Here is a 15,075-nt window from a genome sequence, read left to right on the forward strand (position 1 = left end):
ATTGATTAATTCGGCTGTGCTACAATATAGCACTCTCAACGCCATGTGTGTACGGTCTATCACCTCCTGCATCTGGGTCAGGCCTGCTAAATTGCCAAAATGTACTGCCCAGGCTGCTACACTGATCTTATCATGGGGTGAAAAGGTGAATCAGTGTGATCTGGTACTAATTGCAATGAGTAATAGCCTTGAAAAAACTTGTGTGTGGATGATGGAGAGATCCCTCTCAGATCCCTGAGGATCCTTGGAAGGAGCCAGTTAGATGAAAGCTTAGCACAGCTGTCACCTGGGCAACGATCAGGATAAGATGGCCACCAAAACCTTTGTGTTGCAGGTCCCACTCCAACAGCTGGGACAGTCTGTGACAGTGTCCCAGGACATCCCCAGCCTTCAGCGACACTGCACCCCATCATTCGGAGGAAATGGTATTGAAGTTCATAGGGTCTGTACCTCCCCTGAGGCAATGGATCTTCAGCTGTAACCTCTTCCTGTCACTGTTCAGCATTCACTGGAGGTTGCATTGGCCTTGCTGGCACATTTTACCCTTCCATCTCTCCTGCATCACCATTGCACAGCACTGCAAGCTCTGCTGTGACTGGATTCACTAGTCATGCTTCTGAAGAATCTGCACTGCGGACATAAGAATAGTAACAGGTCCTTACTAACATGAGCAGTCTGCCTCCAAATCACTCATAAATGACAATTTAGCACACTCCTCTGTACAGGGACATGGAGCTCTCTTCCTTAACATGGAACTTTGACAAAGGACTTTATTCCAATGAATGCCGCACTAGTCATGCCACAAAGAGATTGCAGGAGATTGTAAGTGGCTATACAAACACTGAGACTTTGATTTACCAGCCCTACATCATCCAAGAAAAGCATCACTGCATTTAACAGCATGTTGACAAATACTTACAATTCAAAGTGAGAGGGAATCAGTTCCGTGCTCCTAGGTAGCCATTGTGATCTTGTTGTAGCTTTGTGCTTTTGTCATTTTTAAAGTTGCTATGATTATTTCCGATTCACAGAGATGAATATCTTCAATCTGAAATGACTGATGATGCTAACAAGGTTGCTGATGACCAGGATTTGTATTGTCACACATTAGACATGCATGATGATATGATTACAGATGCATCCGCTTGTAATGTGAAAGGTCCTGATTCATTTGAAGGGGCCTCCCATTGCTCCTGGGTGAAGCCCATGTCTTGGTACTGAAAGAAAACACTGACTCTGCCCACTCCAGGAGCGCTAACAACTATTTTCTATTTGCAGTTTGCAGTTAGAGTCAACTGAACGTGCAGGTCATGCGTGTCACATTGGCTCAGCCTGATAATCAAAAACAACCCCAAAACCAGCCCTGCACCTTGTTGTCTCAGATTCTCCAGCATCTGCAGTTCCTACTATCTCCAAAACCTTCATGTTCCTTTTCTCCTGGCATTCTCTGTCAAGTGATCAGTATTGAGCATCCACACATTCCCGCACACCTCTTTGCGTTATGACTTCATCTCCTAAAATTACCCACTGAGCCTTCAAGTTTAGTCTTTCCTCACCATTGTGCTGCACATTCCAACTATCAAGGCACAGTGATGATGACAACTATTAAGTTCCCTCAACCCACATTATTGCCTTTCCTCCCATGCACATTCATCTCCCACCTTATGTTTCAATTTCCTCCCATCACTATTCATGTCCCATCAGCATTTCAGGCTGCTGCCTCCAATCCCTAGTATTGATTGCCCCAACCTCCTTAATGCCTTATCTCCCGCAAATACCCCATTGACTTTCATTCAGATGACCCACAGGGTCATCAGCCATTGCCCACTGATTTGGATGAACAGCCCTGACTGAGAATTGGCCAGAGCCCTGACTGATCTGTGTGCAGCACCTGACTAACTTATCACAAATCCACTAGCTGTTTGCATTGAAGTTGCAGGGCCATAATCCACTCCCTGGGCTATGGCAATACCACCAAGCAGTACGCTCACTGTTCTCAAACCCCTGAACTGAGATCAGTATGCTGACGCATACTTTAGGGCCACATTGACAGTGCACTCTACCTTGCAGTAACATCTCCACCCTGTTGATTGTCCATGGCTGTATACCATGATAATTGCCTGTCTTCCTGTCTGCACAAATCAGAAAGGTGAGACTGTGAGCCTTCAAACTCTGGCTGAGGGAGAAAAGTGCCAAAAGGCAAGCTAGGGTAAGGTAAAGCAGGTAAGCTGTAAGCACTGAATTACACACAAAGTGTGTGCATGCGTGTGTGTATGTGTGTGTGTGTATTAAGAGACAGAGGGAAGAATCCTGAGATGCAGCCTAGTCCAACCCATGAACTGGGAAGTCCTGTCCCTGCGTGCAAAGTGTCCTTGTAGCAATATTGCAATGAAAGATGCCTTTGCACTCTGAAGTCTAGCATTGAAGTACAGAGCCATACTGTGCCATGATGATGTGGTTAGTCTGGTATAAGTTGAATGCCAAGGCCTGTGGATGGACTATGCATGCAAATGCTACCCATGGAGCATGCGCTGTAATATTAGAGCCTAATATCTAAAGCAGAGATCCAGAATAGCATTTGGCAAGCTGGAGTTGCCGGGTAACTGCTCTGGCTTTCATATTGGGATTTGATGATGTCTAATTTCCATGCAGTAACTCAGAGAAGAAGAAACTGCATATCAGTGAGATAAGATTAGGCATGCTAATAGCCCTCTCGCCACTCACTAGACTGAGAAACTCAACCTGGTTGCCCGAGACTTGGTTGAAAAATGGGACCTTTGGTCCTTGGAACTGAGAAGTTCCTCGCTGACCATCTCATGTGATTCTCTCAAATTTCTTTCCACAACCCATGTCATTCCAGGACTGGGAAGATCCACCCTTTGTATTTTTGTAATGATGACAAAGGAATGAATACTGGTTGGGGCACCAGGGTTAACTTCTTTGTATTTCATAATGAGTGGACACTCAACAGACAATAAGCTGAACTTGACATTGCATTTTCAGCGACTTGTGATTTCAGTTTAAAGTGAAAGCAATTAACCTACAAACAATATGCCATCATGAACTGCCAAATTTTACAACATTTGAGCTAAAATTACCTTTGACAATAAAGCACACAGTGGAAGAATTTTTTTTATTATAACTGTACTTTAATCAATGTTCCATCTTAAATTATAATTATTATCTTGCTTTGATAATCTGCTCTTTTTTTCAGAGACATACTAACTACTTTCTTATATGTTCTTATCAGTGTAAATTATTTCTTATATAAAATTATGTAGCTTTATTCAAAGAACTGTGGAAGCTCAGTCATTGAGTATATTAAAGACAGAAATCAAAGGATTTTTTTTCTTTATTCTTCCATGGGATGTGAGTATCACCAGCATGGCCAAAATTTGACACCCATCCCTATTTGTATTGAGTGGCTTTAGAACCATTTCAGAGGACAATTAACAGTCAACCACATTACTTTCGCTCTGGAATCACATGTAGGACAGATTAGGTAATGATGATAGATTTTGTTCCCTAAAGGACATCAATGCACCAGATGGGATTTTACTCGCAACAGTTGATTCTAGTTTCATGGTCACTATTAGTGAGACTAGAATTTTAAGACGAGGTTTATTATTTGAGTTCAATTTTTATCAGCTTGTAGGCCTGGGCATCTGAATTACCAGCCTGGTATGTTTATTATTACACTGATATCTCCCCTCAAGATGTTAAATATATCAGGAAATGTGAAGATACTGTGGAAAAATGGCATTGAGTTAGAAGGACAGACATGATCCAGTTGATTGATAAAGCAAGCTCAAGGGGCTGAATAGCCTACTCCTGTTTTTATTTCCTATGTTCGTCTGAAACACCTCATTGTTAACTTTATTGAATATCATTAAGGATTTTTTCTCCCACTTTACAAATCTTTTTACATCTTCCTGTGTTCTGGTGCAAGATTTCACTTTATTATGATTTTAGTACCCAATTTAATATTATTTGTAAATGTTGATGCTGTGAGTTAACAATTCATTTGCTTAGAAATGTTTCCAAGCATTGCTGCAAGAAACATGCTTCTTCTCCAGGGGCAGAATATGCTGTTGGCTATTACCTGCTCATCTCATATGAACCTTCAATCATATAAATGAGGAAGCACATGCAGGTAATGGCCAGTGACATTGTTCTGGGAGAATTGATATACTTTGTGCAGTACCACTTTGAAGTGATACTTAGTGAATTATTTTTCTATGTATAAAACCACTGCCTCAGTGGTTAGCACTGCTGCCTCACAGCGCCAGGAACCCGGGTTCGATTTCACCCTTGGGTGACTGTCTGTGTAGAGTTTGCATATTCTCCCCCTGTCTGCGTGAGTTTCCTCCAGGTGCTCCGGTTTCCTCCCTCGGTCCAAAAATGTGCAGGCGAGATGGATTGGCCATGCTAAATTGCCCGTAGTGTTCAGGGATGTTTAGATTAGGTGGTTATAGGGAGATGATCTGAGGGTCAGTGTGGATTTGTTTGACCAAAGGGCCTGTTTCCACACTGTAGAGATTCTATGATCTATGATCTAAATGGTGCTAACATGGATCACTGGAGGCATCACTTCCACTTTCTGTCAGTCTGACAAGTTTTCCCTTAATTCATATTTTTGGTTTACTCTTTTGTAGCTACCTTATTGATGATACTGTTACCTGGTCCCTAAGCCCTCCCTTTGTTATAGGTTATTTAGATTGCAATTCTTCAAAAATATCTTCAAAGTTCACATTTTTGAAATCCACAAATTTGCTATTGTGTACTTTCTGCTATATCTTCAAAGAATTCAAGAAGGTTGATTAACATATATAATTTGTAGATCCAGTTAAAAGCCTTCATTAGCTTGAATCAACCTGGTCATTGGCTCTTGCCCTCCAGACCAAGATGTCAAAACAAGTTTGTCAAAATCCTGCACTATTTGCATGATGGTATTGTTGGAGATGTTTGTGCCTGTGGTGAGATGTCCAACACCTTTGCAGTGATAAGTAGAATAAGGGTAAAATGCATAATGACTCCTCATAACTTCTCAGATTATTGCTTGTGGCAATACATTAAGGAAGCCATCTGCTTAACTGCATCAACATTGAAATCTGTTCAGCAAAGATCTTCCCACTCCTCAGACTTCCATCAATCTGACAGAGGCAGTCATCAGAAAGTTTCCATATGTTAAGAATTGGCACCAGCTGCCACAACCAGGAAGACATCCAGATATTCAGAGCAGATTAGGGGGGTTATAGGGGCATGGGTTCTGGCTGGGATGCTCTGAGGGTTGGTATGGACTTGTTGGGCCAAAGGCCCTGTTTCCACACTGTAGGGATTCTATGATTCTATGATCTTCTATGATCAGACTATGACAAACAAAACTCTGAGTATCACCAACTACCTTGGTCTCCAAGTCAGTATTTCAATGGCCAAGATTATGCTTCAGCCAGCACTACAACATCCTATGAAGCAGGATGCTATTAACGGCAACTGTCTCAAAGTTGCAGAAAATTTCTCATATTTTGGTAATGTGCTCCCTAGGAATACCATTATTAATGAAGATATCAATGCACAGAAATTAGGTTCTGCCTATGGCTGACATTAAGATTGTGTCTGGAAACAGTGTAGCATTAAGCTAATGACTAAAATCAAACTCGATGGGGCCATTGTCCTTACTTGTATGAAGCAGAATTCTGGGCCTGTTACTGGCACCACACCCGAGCTCCAGAATGCTTCCACCAAAAACACCCAAGGTCCATCAAGAGAATTCAATGGCAAGTTGCAACAGGAGAGATGTCCAATGTATTCCAAAAGTAATCCAAACAATTCATTTTGGCATGTAGCAATTTTTGTCAATGGAAATCCTACTACTTCTAAACTTGATACAAGATTGCTGTTACTATATCAAAAATATACCAGGGGAAGAAACAGAAGATACAGCCTACATAATGTAACTACATGGCCCAGGAGATAGTGGTCTCAGGTGATACTTGAGTATAGACCCAGAGTCCTCAAATGTTCCTCATATGTTTAGCTTTTCATTCCTGGGACCATTTTTGTGAACCTCCTCTGAACCTGTTCCAGGGCCAGTACATCTTTCCTGAGATATAGGGCCCAAAGCTGCACACAATACTCCAAATGTGGCCTGACTGGAGTCTTATAGAGCTCCAGAAGTGCATCCTTGCTTTTATATTCAAGTCCTCTCAAAATAAATGCCAAAGTTGCATTTGCCTTCCTAACTACTGACTCAACCTGCAAGTTTACCCTGACAGAATCCTGGACTAGAACTCCCAAATCTCCTTGCACTTCAGACTTCTGAATTTTCTTCCCATTTAGAAAATAGTCCATGCTTTTGTTCTTCTTACCAAAGTGCATGACTTCACACTTTCCCAAGTTGTACTCCATCTGCCACTTCTCTGCCCACTCTCCTAACTTATGTCTCTACCCTCCCAGATGTGTCTTTTTTTGTGTGTGTCTGGCTTTTCTCCTCCTTTTTACACCTATCATTTACACCTATTTTACATTTCTATCACTCCTGCACCACCATTAGCACTCTGTTTGTCTTTTGCTCTGGACAACCTCACCACTTTTTTCATTCAGTCCTCCTCCCCTACTGTCAACAATATAGCAAACATCATTTCTGGCCCTTTGTATGTCTGAAAAGAGCCATAGTGAACTCAAAACCAGAGTCTTATAGAGCCTCAGAAGTGCATCCTTGCTTTTATATTCAAATCCTCTCAAAATAAATCCCAAAGTTGCATTTGCCTTCCTAACTACTGAGTCAACCTGCAAGGGTCACCAGACCTGAAACGTTAACTCTGTCAGACCTATTGCTTTTCTCCAGCGCTTACTGTACTATTTCTGACTTCCACATCAGCAGTTTTTTGCTTTTGTTTTATTGTTCATATGTTAGCAGTAATTGGCATTGCATGCTTACACAAACCACCACTTCCCTAAACACCGTTGCATCACCACCAGTCCTTTGCTCAGCACTGCATGAGTCATTCCTCCAAACACAATAGGCTACGTCAATACACATCCCTCTGCTTACACTTATTCACCTGGTATTAATGTCAGAACCAGTGCAAACAACATTCTGTAGATTTAGAGATAGTGGTAACTGCTGATGCTGGAGAATCTGAGATAACAAGGTGTAGTGCTGGATGAATACAGCAGGCCAAACAGCATCAGAGGAGCAGGAAAGCTGACGTTTCGGGTCTGGGCCCTTCTTCAGAAAAATTCTGTAGATTTCTTTCTTATTCTATACTACATACACTTTTACCCAGCAATGGCTCCCTCTTGTGCACATTTGCTTCTTCTGCTCAATATGCATAGAATACTAATCTGCCCAAACCACCATCAAAACCACAAACTAAAACCAGGCTTCTGACAGGGCAAGCTTGTGCACAACTGAAAGGAGTGTGGAATGGTCAATGAGCTAAATAAAAACTGGAAGAATTGCAGATACTGTGAATCAGGAGCAAAAACAAAGTTGCTGGGAAAGCTCAGCAGGTCTGGCAGCATCTGTGAAGGAAAAAATGGAGTTAATGTTTCGGGTCCAGTGACCCTTCCTCAGAACTGAATGAGCTGTAGCCTTAAGAGGGCACGCAGAACTGTGAACAGCCTACATGGAACAGCATATCCTCCTTAGTTAGTAATTCTGATTTAATGCATTAGGACAATGACGTTTGACATCTCTTTCTGGTCTCCCTGTTACAACCACTAACTGTGCACCCACACATCACTACTGCTTCTCCTCCATAGAATGGAATATTCATTTTCAGAAAAAGAATACTGCCAATATGCTATAAAGCTTCCTGAAGGTTGATTAGCTATTACAAACAACAAAAATAGTGATCTGCACACAAAACAGCTGAGACATACAAATAATTAACTGACAACTATTTAGAACAATTTAAATTGTAGCCATCAAGTATCAATTTAAACACTGCTAGAATTTTCATTTCTGAGACAGAAAAGATCAGAACCACAACACCAAGTTGGACCCTCTCCCCACAAATTAAGGGAGTAAATATTTCAGGCTAACCATTGGTGAAAGTGAATTATTTAGGATTTCCTCTGGACTGTGATCAATTTTATGTACAGAACTTTCCAACTGTGCTCTCAAAGGTTTATCAGGGCTCCTTACTGGACCCAATATGTAAAACTGACAGTATATCTTAATCAGTAAGCAGGTTCAGTGTGGACATCAAACTAGAGTGAATATTGAACTCAAACAAAAACAGCCAAGGTCTGACAATATGAGACAATAAACTAAGCAATTAGAATGCTACATTAAATTTCCAAATCAATTGAATTCAAGCTCCAGAGACCATGTTGAAGATGCATAGTCTTTTAACCAGTCCACACATAGCACAGATTTCTATCACCTTCATTTTTATAATGCCTGCCTAAACCATTCCCAGGTCCTGACTCCAAAGATGTCCAAGGCCCAACCACTTGCACAATCTTCCCAGAGACTGTCTTCAGGAGCCCAACCTAGTTAAGAATAGTGGGTGAGCTCTACAAATGGTAAAGCCAATGTGAGCTCCCAAACCTGGGGAAGATCCCATTGGGAAAGGTGGGTGCAGCTGCTGTAAGACAGGAAATATTTGACCACTTCAAGATGGAAATGCCTAGCAGAGTATTTTGGATGTGTAAAAGTAAAACTGTGGCACAGCTCCAAGATCTTCATTGTGTAGAGGAGGCTCTCAACGACACTCAGTTTGCCTCAGGAATGCCACATGTAGCACAGATCAGGTTTTGACCTAATTCAGACGCCAAGTTGGACTTCTATGTCAGAGAGATGAATAATAAGAATGGCTTGGCTTGTTTAGGGCCTTCTTATAAAGAGATGGCTCTGTGATATTTAGTAAAACAATGAAAACAAACCCAAAATACCATCTCCTGATACAACATGATAATAGAGTAATCGTTTAGGATCATGAAAGGATAATTTAAAAGAAGGGAAAGCACTTATAACATCTGCAGAATAGCTTAATGGATTAAAAAATATCAATGGACAGATTAGTTTTATCAAATGTTTCAATAACTTAAGATTGAGATTGTAGATATTTATAGGTCCATGCCTGCTTAGCTGTCTAAATGAGGATATAAAATAAAGTTACATTGCTTTGGGGAGTAATAAATAATGTAAAGTGAAGGAGTGCAGCAGCCAAATTGTACACTAAATTCCACCCACAATAATAAGATAAAAGCCCAGGCAACCAGTTCCAGTAACATTAATTGATTGGCCAGAACAACATCAGCATTTCCTGGACTATACTTCAAATACTGTCATGGGATCTGAACAGTTATTTCAATATTCATTAAAAAAGATCCAACCTTCAGTCATATATTAATCTCACAATCCTGTGCTGTATTAGTTTGAATTATGGTGTGGATTTTCTGCATTATGTTGTGCAGTCTATAAAGCTTAACTTCTCCAAAATCACCAAAACCAACACATATTCCTGAATTTTAAGCAGATGATACATCAAGCACAAATATATTTCTGTGATTATTTCCAATATTTTGGAAGTGTCTGGAATCTAGCCAACACAACAATGCAAATTTATGCTGACTACATTCATTTTTAGGCCTTTGAAGATAAACTATTTTGTTGTTTTCAACACTAATATGCATGCTTTAAAATACAATTTTGTTTTAATTTATTGAGGAAAAGGCTTTGGAACATTAATTAACCAACAAATGAGAAACTAGCTTCTGAACAGTAAAGTAAATAATACATGGTTCAGCAAGCTCATTTTGAAAGAAATTTTCAGTTTTTTAAAAATCAGATTTTTATTCATTCATGGGATATCATCACCTCTGACTAAGCTACTATTTATTAACCATCATCAATTGTTTTTCAGAAGGCAGAGTTGAGTTATCTTCTTAAGTTGTTGCAGTCCTTGAGGTGTTGAGGCACATACAGTACTGTTAGTGAGGGAGTTCCAGGATCTTGACACAGCAACAGTGAAAGAACAGTATAATAGTTCCAAGTGTAGATAGTGTGACTTGGAGAGGAACTCACAATTGATGGTGTCCCCATGTATCTATTGCCCTTCTCCTTCTAAATGGAATTAGATATGGGCTTAGGAGGTGCTGTCAGACATCCTGGGTGAGTTACTGCAGTGCAACTTTTAGATGGCATTTACGGCTGCCCTGTGCATCTACAGTAAGCGGAAGGAGTGTTGAAGGTATGAAATTGATTTCTAATCAAATGGGTTGCATTTTCCTCAATGATAAAAACCAAAAGAACTGCGGATGCTGTACATCAGGAACAAAAACAAAGTTGCTGGAAAAGCTCAGCAGGTCTGGCAGCATCTGTGGAGGAGAAAACAGATGTTCTGAGGAAGGATCACCGGACCTGAAATGTTAACTCTGTTTTCTCCTTCACAGATGCTGCCAGACCTGCTGAGCTTTTCCAGCAACTTTGTTATTGTTTTTTTTTTCCTCAATGATATTGACCTTCTTGAGTGTTGTTGAAGTTGCACTTATCCAGGCAATGGAAACTATTCCATTAAACATCTGAATTGAGCTTCATACGAACACACAAACAAGGAGCAAGAGTTGGACCTGCTCCACCATTCATAAAATTCATGACCAAAAATCCATATTCCCATCTACCTTCAATAAGCTTTCACCACCTTACATATCAATAACCCACTTTCACTGCCTTTTCAAGGAAGAGAGTTCCAAAAACTCACCTTTATTGATAAATTTTTTTGGCTCATCTCTGTTTTAAATAGGGGCAGCATGGTGGCTCAGTGGTTAGCACTGCAGCCTCACTGCGCCAGGGACCCGGGTTCGATTCCAGCCTCGGGCGACTGTGTGCGGAGTTTGCACGTTCTCTCTGTGTCTGCGTGGGTTTCCTCCGGGTGCGCCGGTTTCCTCCCACAGTCCAAAGATGTGCAGGCTAGGTGGATTGGCCATGCTAAATTGCCTGTAGTGTTCAGGGGTGTGTGGGTTATAGGGTGATGGGTCTGGGTGGGATGCTCCAAGAGTCAGTGTGGACTTGTTGGGCCGAAGGGCCTGTTTCCACGCTGTAGGGATTCTATGATCTCTATAAATGGGTGATTTCTTATATTCAAACACTGATCCCTGGTTCTGGAACTGAAGAAGAAACATCCCTTCCATTTCTACTCTGTCAAGACTCCTCAGGATCTTATATGTTTCCATGAAGTCATCTCTTATATTCTAAACTCCAGCAGATTCAAATCTAACCTTCACAATTCCCCTTATAAGAAAACTCGCCCATTCTAGGCAGTAGTCTGGTAAACGTTCTGTGAACTGCTTCTAACCCATTCAGCTCCTTCCCTGATAAGGGTGAGCTAGACCATTCACAGTACTTCAGATGTTTTCCTACCGGTATAATTGAGTCATAACCTCTCTATTTCCCCCTCGTAACAAATTAAACAGTGGACAAGATTTGGAATGACAGGAGGTGAGATACTTGCCACAGAATTCCCAGGCTCTGAACTGCGCTTGTAATCATTGTATATATAGGGCTGATTCAGTTCAGTTTCAGATCAATGGTAAGCCCCCAGGATGTTGATAGTAGCTGCTATAGTAATGGTAATACAATTGAACATAAAAAGGCAATGTTTAAATTCTCCCTTGTTGTAGATGGTCATTACCTGGAAGTGATGGGGGACTAATGTTACTTACAGGATTAAAGGTTGACGAGTTTCCACCTTTTCTGATACAGACGTACACTTGGCATTTCTTGTTAGGAAAAGGTCACCAATTCAGAGGTGCTGGAGTATGCTAATTCCATCAGCATACACCAATTGCTGTGCCAATGATATCTGCACTGGCTCAGCCACATTCATCAGTTGGATGATGGCCACATACCCAAAGACCTTCTATATAGTTAACCGATCAGTAGGTCACAACTTCCTGGATGTCCATACTCCTGTTACAAGGACACCTGCAAGTGAGACATGAAGATGGTGGGCATTTGTACTAACAACTGGGAGATAATTGATGACGGCCACGAGCTCTGGAGCCTGAGTACCTGGAGGGGCATTGGAACAAGTGAGTAGAAATAAAAAGTTTATCTGGCCAGAAAAGAGGCTCACAGAAAACTGATAGCAACGAATCATGGAGCTTCTAATTCCACCGTCCTCTGCCACAAATACATAGACTGCCATGCTAGAATAGTGCTCCTGAGCTACAACAGGTATTACTTAACCATCACTGTGACCACCACACAACCATCACATCACAAGATGAAGGATTGCCACTACCACTCCTGGACAAGTGGATTTATTTAAAATTAATTAGATGCTTTAACAGATGACAATATACTTAATATTCCGGAAGGATGAACTAAAATTGTCAATCTCTCACCATCTCATTTTTAAACAAGTTCTTTTGAATGCAAGTGTTATGTCAATTGCACCTAAGAAGCTTTATACTACATTTTAATTTCAAAATCAAGTATAATTACTTTTTATTCTTTCATGGCACATGAATATTGCTGGCTAGCCCAGCATTTATTGCCCATCTCGATTGGGTGATGATCTGCCTTTTTGAATTCCTGCAGTCCACCTAGTATAGGTAGACCAAAAGTGCAGTTTGAAGACTAGTTTAATTTCAGGAAATACCGGAATACTTTCTGGCACTGAAAACCCAGTCCCGCCAAAATTAGTATAGGTGTAAACCTGACGAGTTAAAATCTAGACTGGGATCTGGACAGGGGAATTTGAAATTCACCTTGCAAAAGAGAAATCCTCCAGCTACCATTCACAAAAAGGTTGTTTTTCTGGGGAACCAGAATTCTATCCACTGCAGGATTGCACAGGGCACTTATGGAAGTGGTACTCCTTGTTTGTATTTTGCAGTTTCCAGAGTGTGACAGTTATGCTTGGTGAACTGGTGGTTTTCAGAGTTTCTGTAGGCCTGGCTACAAAGTCACCTTCGAGCTATTCAAGATTGCATGTTCAACATTTTGAAAATCCCATTACTTGCTTTGAAATTTGGGAAATGGCATCTCAAGGACCATATTTTTATTCTAATCAGACGTTTTGACACTTTAAAGTGGGTTGTGTAGATATTTTCAGTTGCCTGGCTTTTTAATAATCTAAGTACATACAAGAATATAAATTAATACCATGGTTCTGACACATTGCTTTACCATTAACTCACCTGCATAATGCAATCTCTTCTTCACCTCTTTTCTATCTGCCTCTTTTAAAACGTCCTTTACTTTACAGAGTCAAGAAGTTAAAATTTTAAGCTGCTGCTGAAAATTATGACAATATATTTTATTTTTAGAGAATGACATAGGACTAGTCTCAACAGTAAGTGGGTGATGAAATTAATCATCTTCAGCACCAGGTAATGAACTGTGCAAATGAGATATGGCTGTGAAAATTAAATAACTGTGTGTTTCCAACATCAAAGGTACAAACTAGAAACAAAATGTATGAATGAGATGTGGTTTACCCTGTGTCAGTTGTTCCTGTCCCTGTAGAGGATGTTCAACATATGTAGAAATATTTATCAGTTAATTTAGCATTTACATGACATTTTCAAATAACACTTGGAATCTCAGGGGGTACAGATATGGAAAATGTGTGCATCAAGGGAACATCTATGTACAGAAATAAAAATTCAGTTTGAATCATTTCTAACAAGTTAAGACCACTTTCTGGTGAGGTTCGTGCAATGTTATGTCAATGGTTTTCTCTCATATATGCAGTCCTCAAATCTGACAGTCAACACACCTGGTTTAAAATTTAAACAAAGTCTGGCTGTTAACCAAAGCCTGTCCACCATCTACAAGGCACAAGTCAGGAGTGTGATGGAATACTCCCCACTTGCCTGGATGAGTGCAGCTCCAACAACTCTCAAGAAGCTTGACACCATCCAGGACTAAGCAACCTGCTTGATTGGCGTCACATCCACAAACATCTATTCCTTCCAACACAGACGCTTAGTAGCAGCAGTGTGTACTATATACAAGATGCACTGCAGTAATTTGACAAAGATCCTTAGACAGCACCTTCCAAACTCACAACCACTTCCACCAAGAAGAGCAGAAGATATTGGGAACACCACTACCTGCAAGTACCCATCCAAGCCACTCAACATCATGACTTAGAAATATATCATCATTCCTTCACTGTCACTAAGTCAAAATCCTTGAATTCTCTCCCTAAGGTCTTTGTGGGTCACCTACAGAACATGGACTCCAGCGGTGCAAGAAGGCAGCTCACCACCATCTTCTCAAGAGCATCTAGGGATAGGCAATAAATGCTGGCCAGCCAGCGATGCCCACATCCCACGAATGATTTTTTTTCTTAAAAAGTCTGCACCAGCTACCATGGGAGCTACAATCATCTATACTTCTTAAATATTGTGAGGTTTTCTACCTTTAGCATCCTTAAAGGCAGTGAGTTCCAGGTTCCCACCACTCTCTGAAATTCTTTCTTCACATCCATCCCTTTACCTTACATCCATGCCACTGGTCATTCATCCTGTCACCAAGGGGAAAATCTCCTTCCTGTCTACCCTATTTATGCCCTTCATAATTTTGTACATCTCAACCATGTCACCCCTCAGTCTCCTTTGCTCCAAGGAAAACTATCCCAGTCTATCCAATCTCTTTTCATAAATAAAATTCTCCAGCCCAGGCAATAGCCTGGTAAATTTCCTTGGCATCATCTCCACTAAATTAACATCCATCTGATAATGTGGAGTCCAGAACTGCACACAGCTATGGTCTCACTAACATTTTATACAGCTCCAGCTACACATTCCTGCTCGCAAACACTATACTTTGGCTGACAAAGGTAACACACCACAAACACCTTTCATAGAATAGGAATGACTCCCATGCTTGATGTTATCCCTGCTTCACATTAGTTAGAATGAAAGAGAATTCTCACAATCAAACCAGTTGTCATTCTCTTAACATCATTCTGCACACAGGGATAGTAGGAACTGCAGATGCTGGAGAATCTGAGATAACAAGGTGTAGAGCTGGATGAACACAGCAGGCCAAGCAGCATCAGAGGAGCAGGAAGGCTGATGTTTCGGGCCTAGACCCTTCTTCAGAAA

General features: G+C 40.9%; 1 protein-coding gene across 1 annotated transcript in view; it reads right to left on the reverse strand.

The window, feature by feature from the left end:
• grxcr1a (glutaredoxin and cysteine rich domain containing 1 a) overlaps positions 1-15,075 on the reverse strand; it is a 76,427-nt gene that overhangs the window by 52,102 nt on the left and 9,250 nt on the right. The window contains exon 2 of the mRNA XM_020529887.1: positions 9,290-9,297. Coding sequence (XP_020385476.1) covers positions 9,290-9,297 — 8 coding nt within the window. The remainder of the gene's footprint in view (positions 1-9,289; positions 9,298-15,075) is intronic.

Source organism: Rhincodon typus, chromosome 1 (genome assembly GCF_021869965.1).
Source record: "Rhincodon typus isolate 14 chromosome 1, sRhiTyp1.1, whole genome shotgun sequence".
Taxonomy (NCBI): Eukaryota; Metazoa; Chordata; class Chondrichthyes; order Orectolobiformes; family Rhincodontidae; genus Rhincodon; species Rhincodon typus.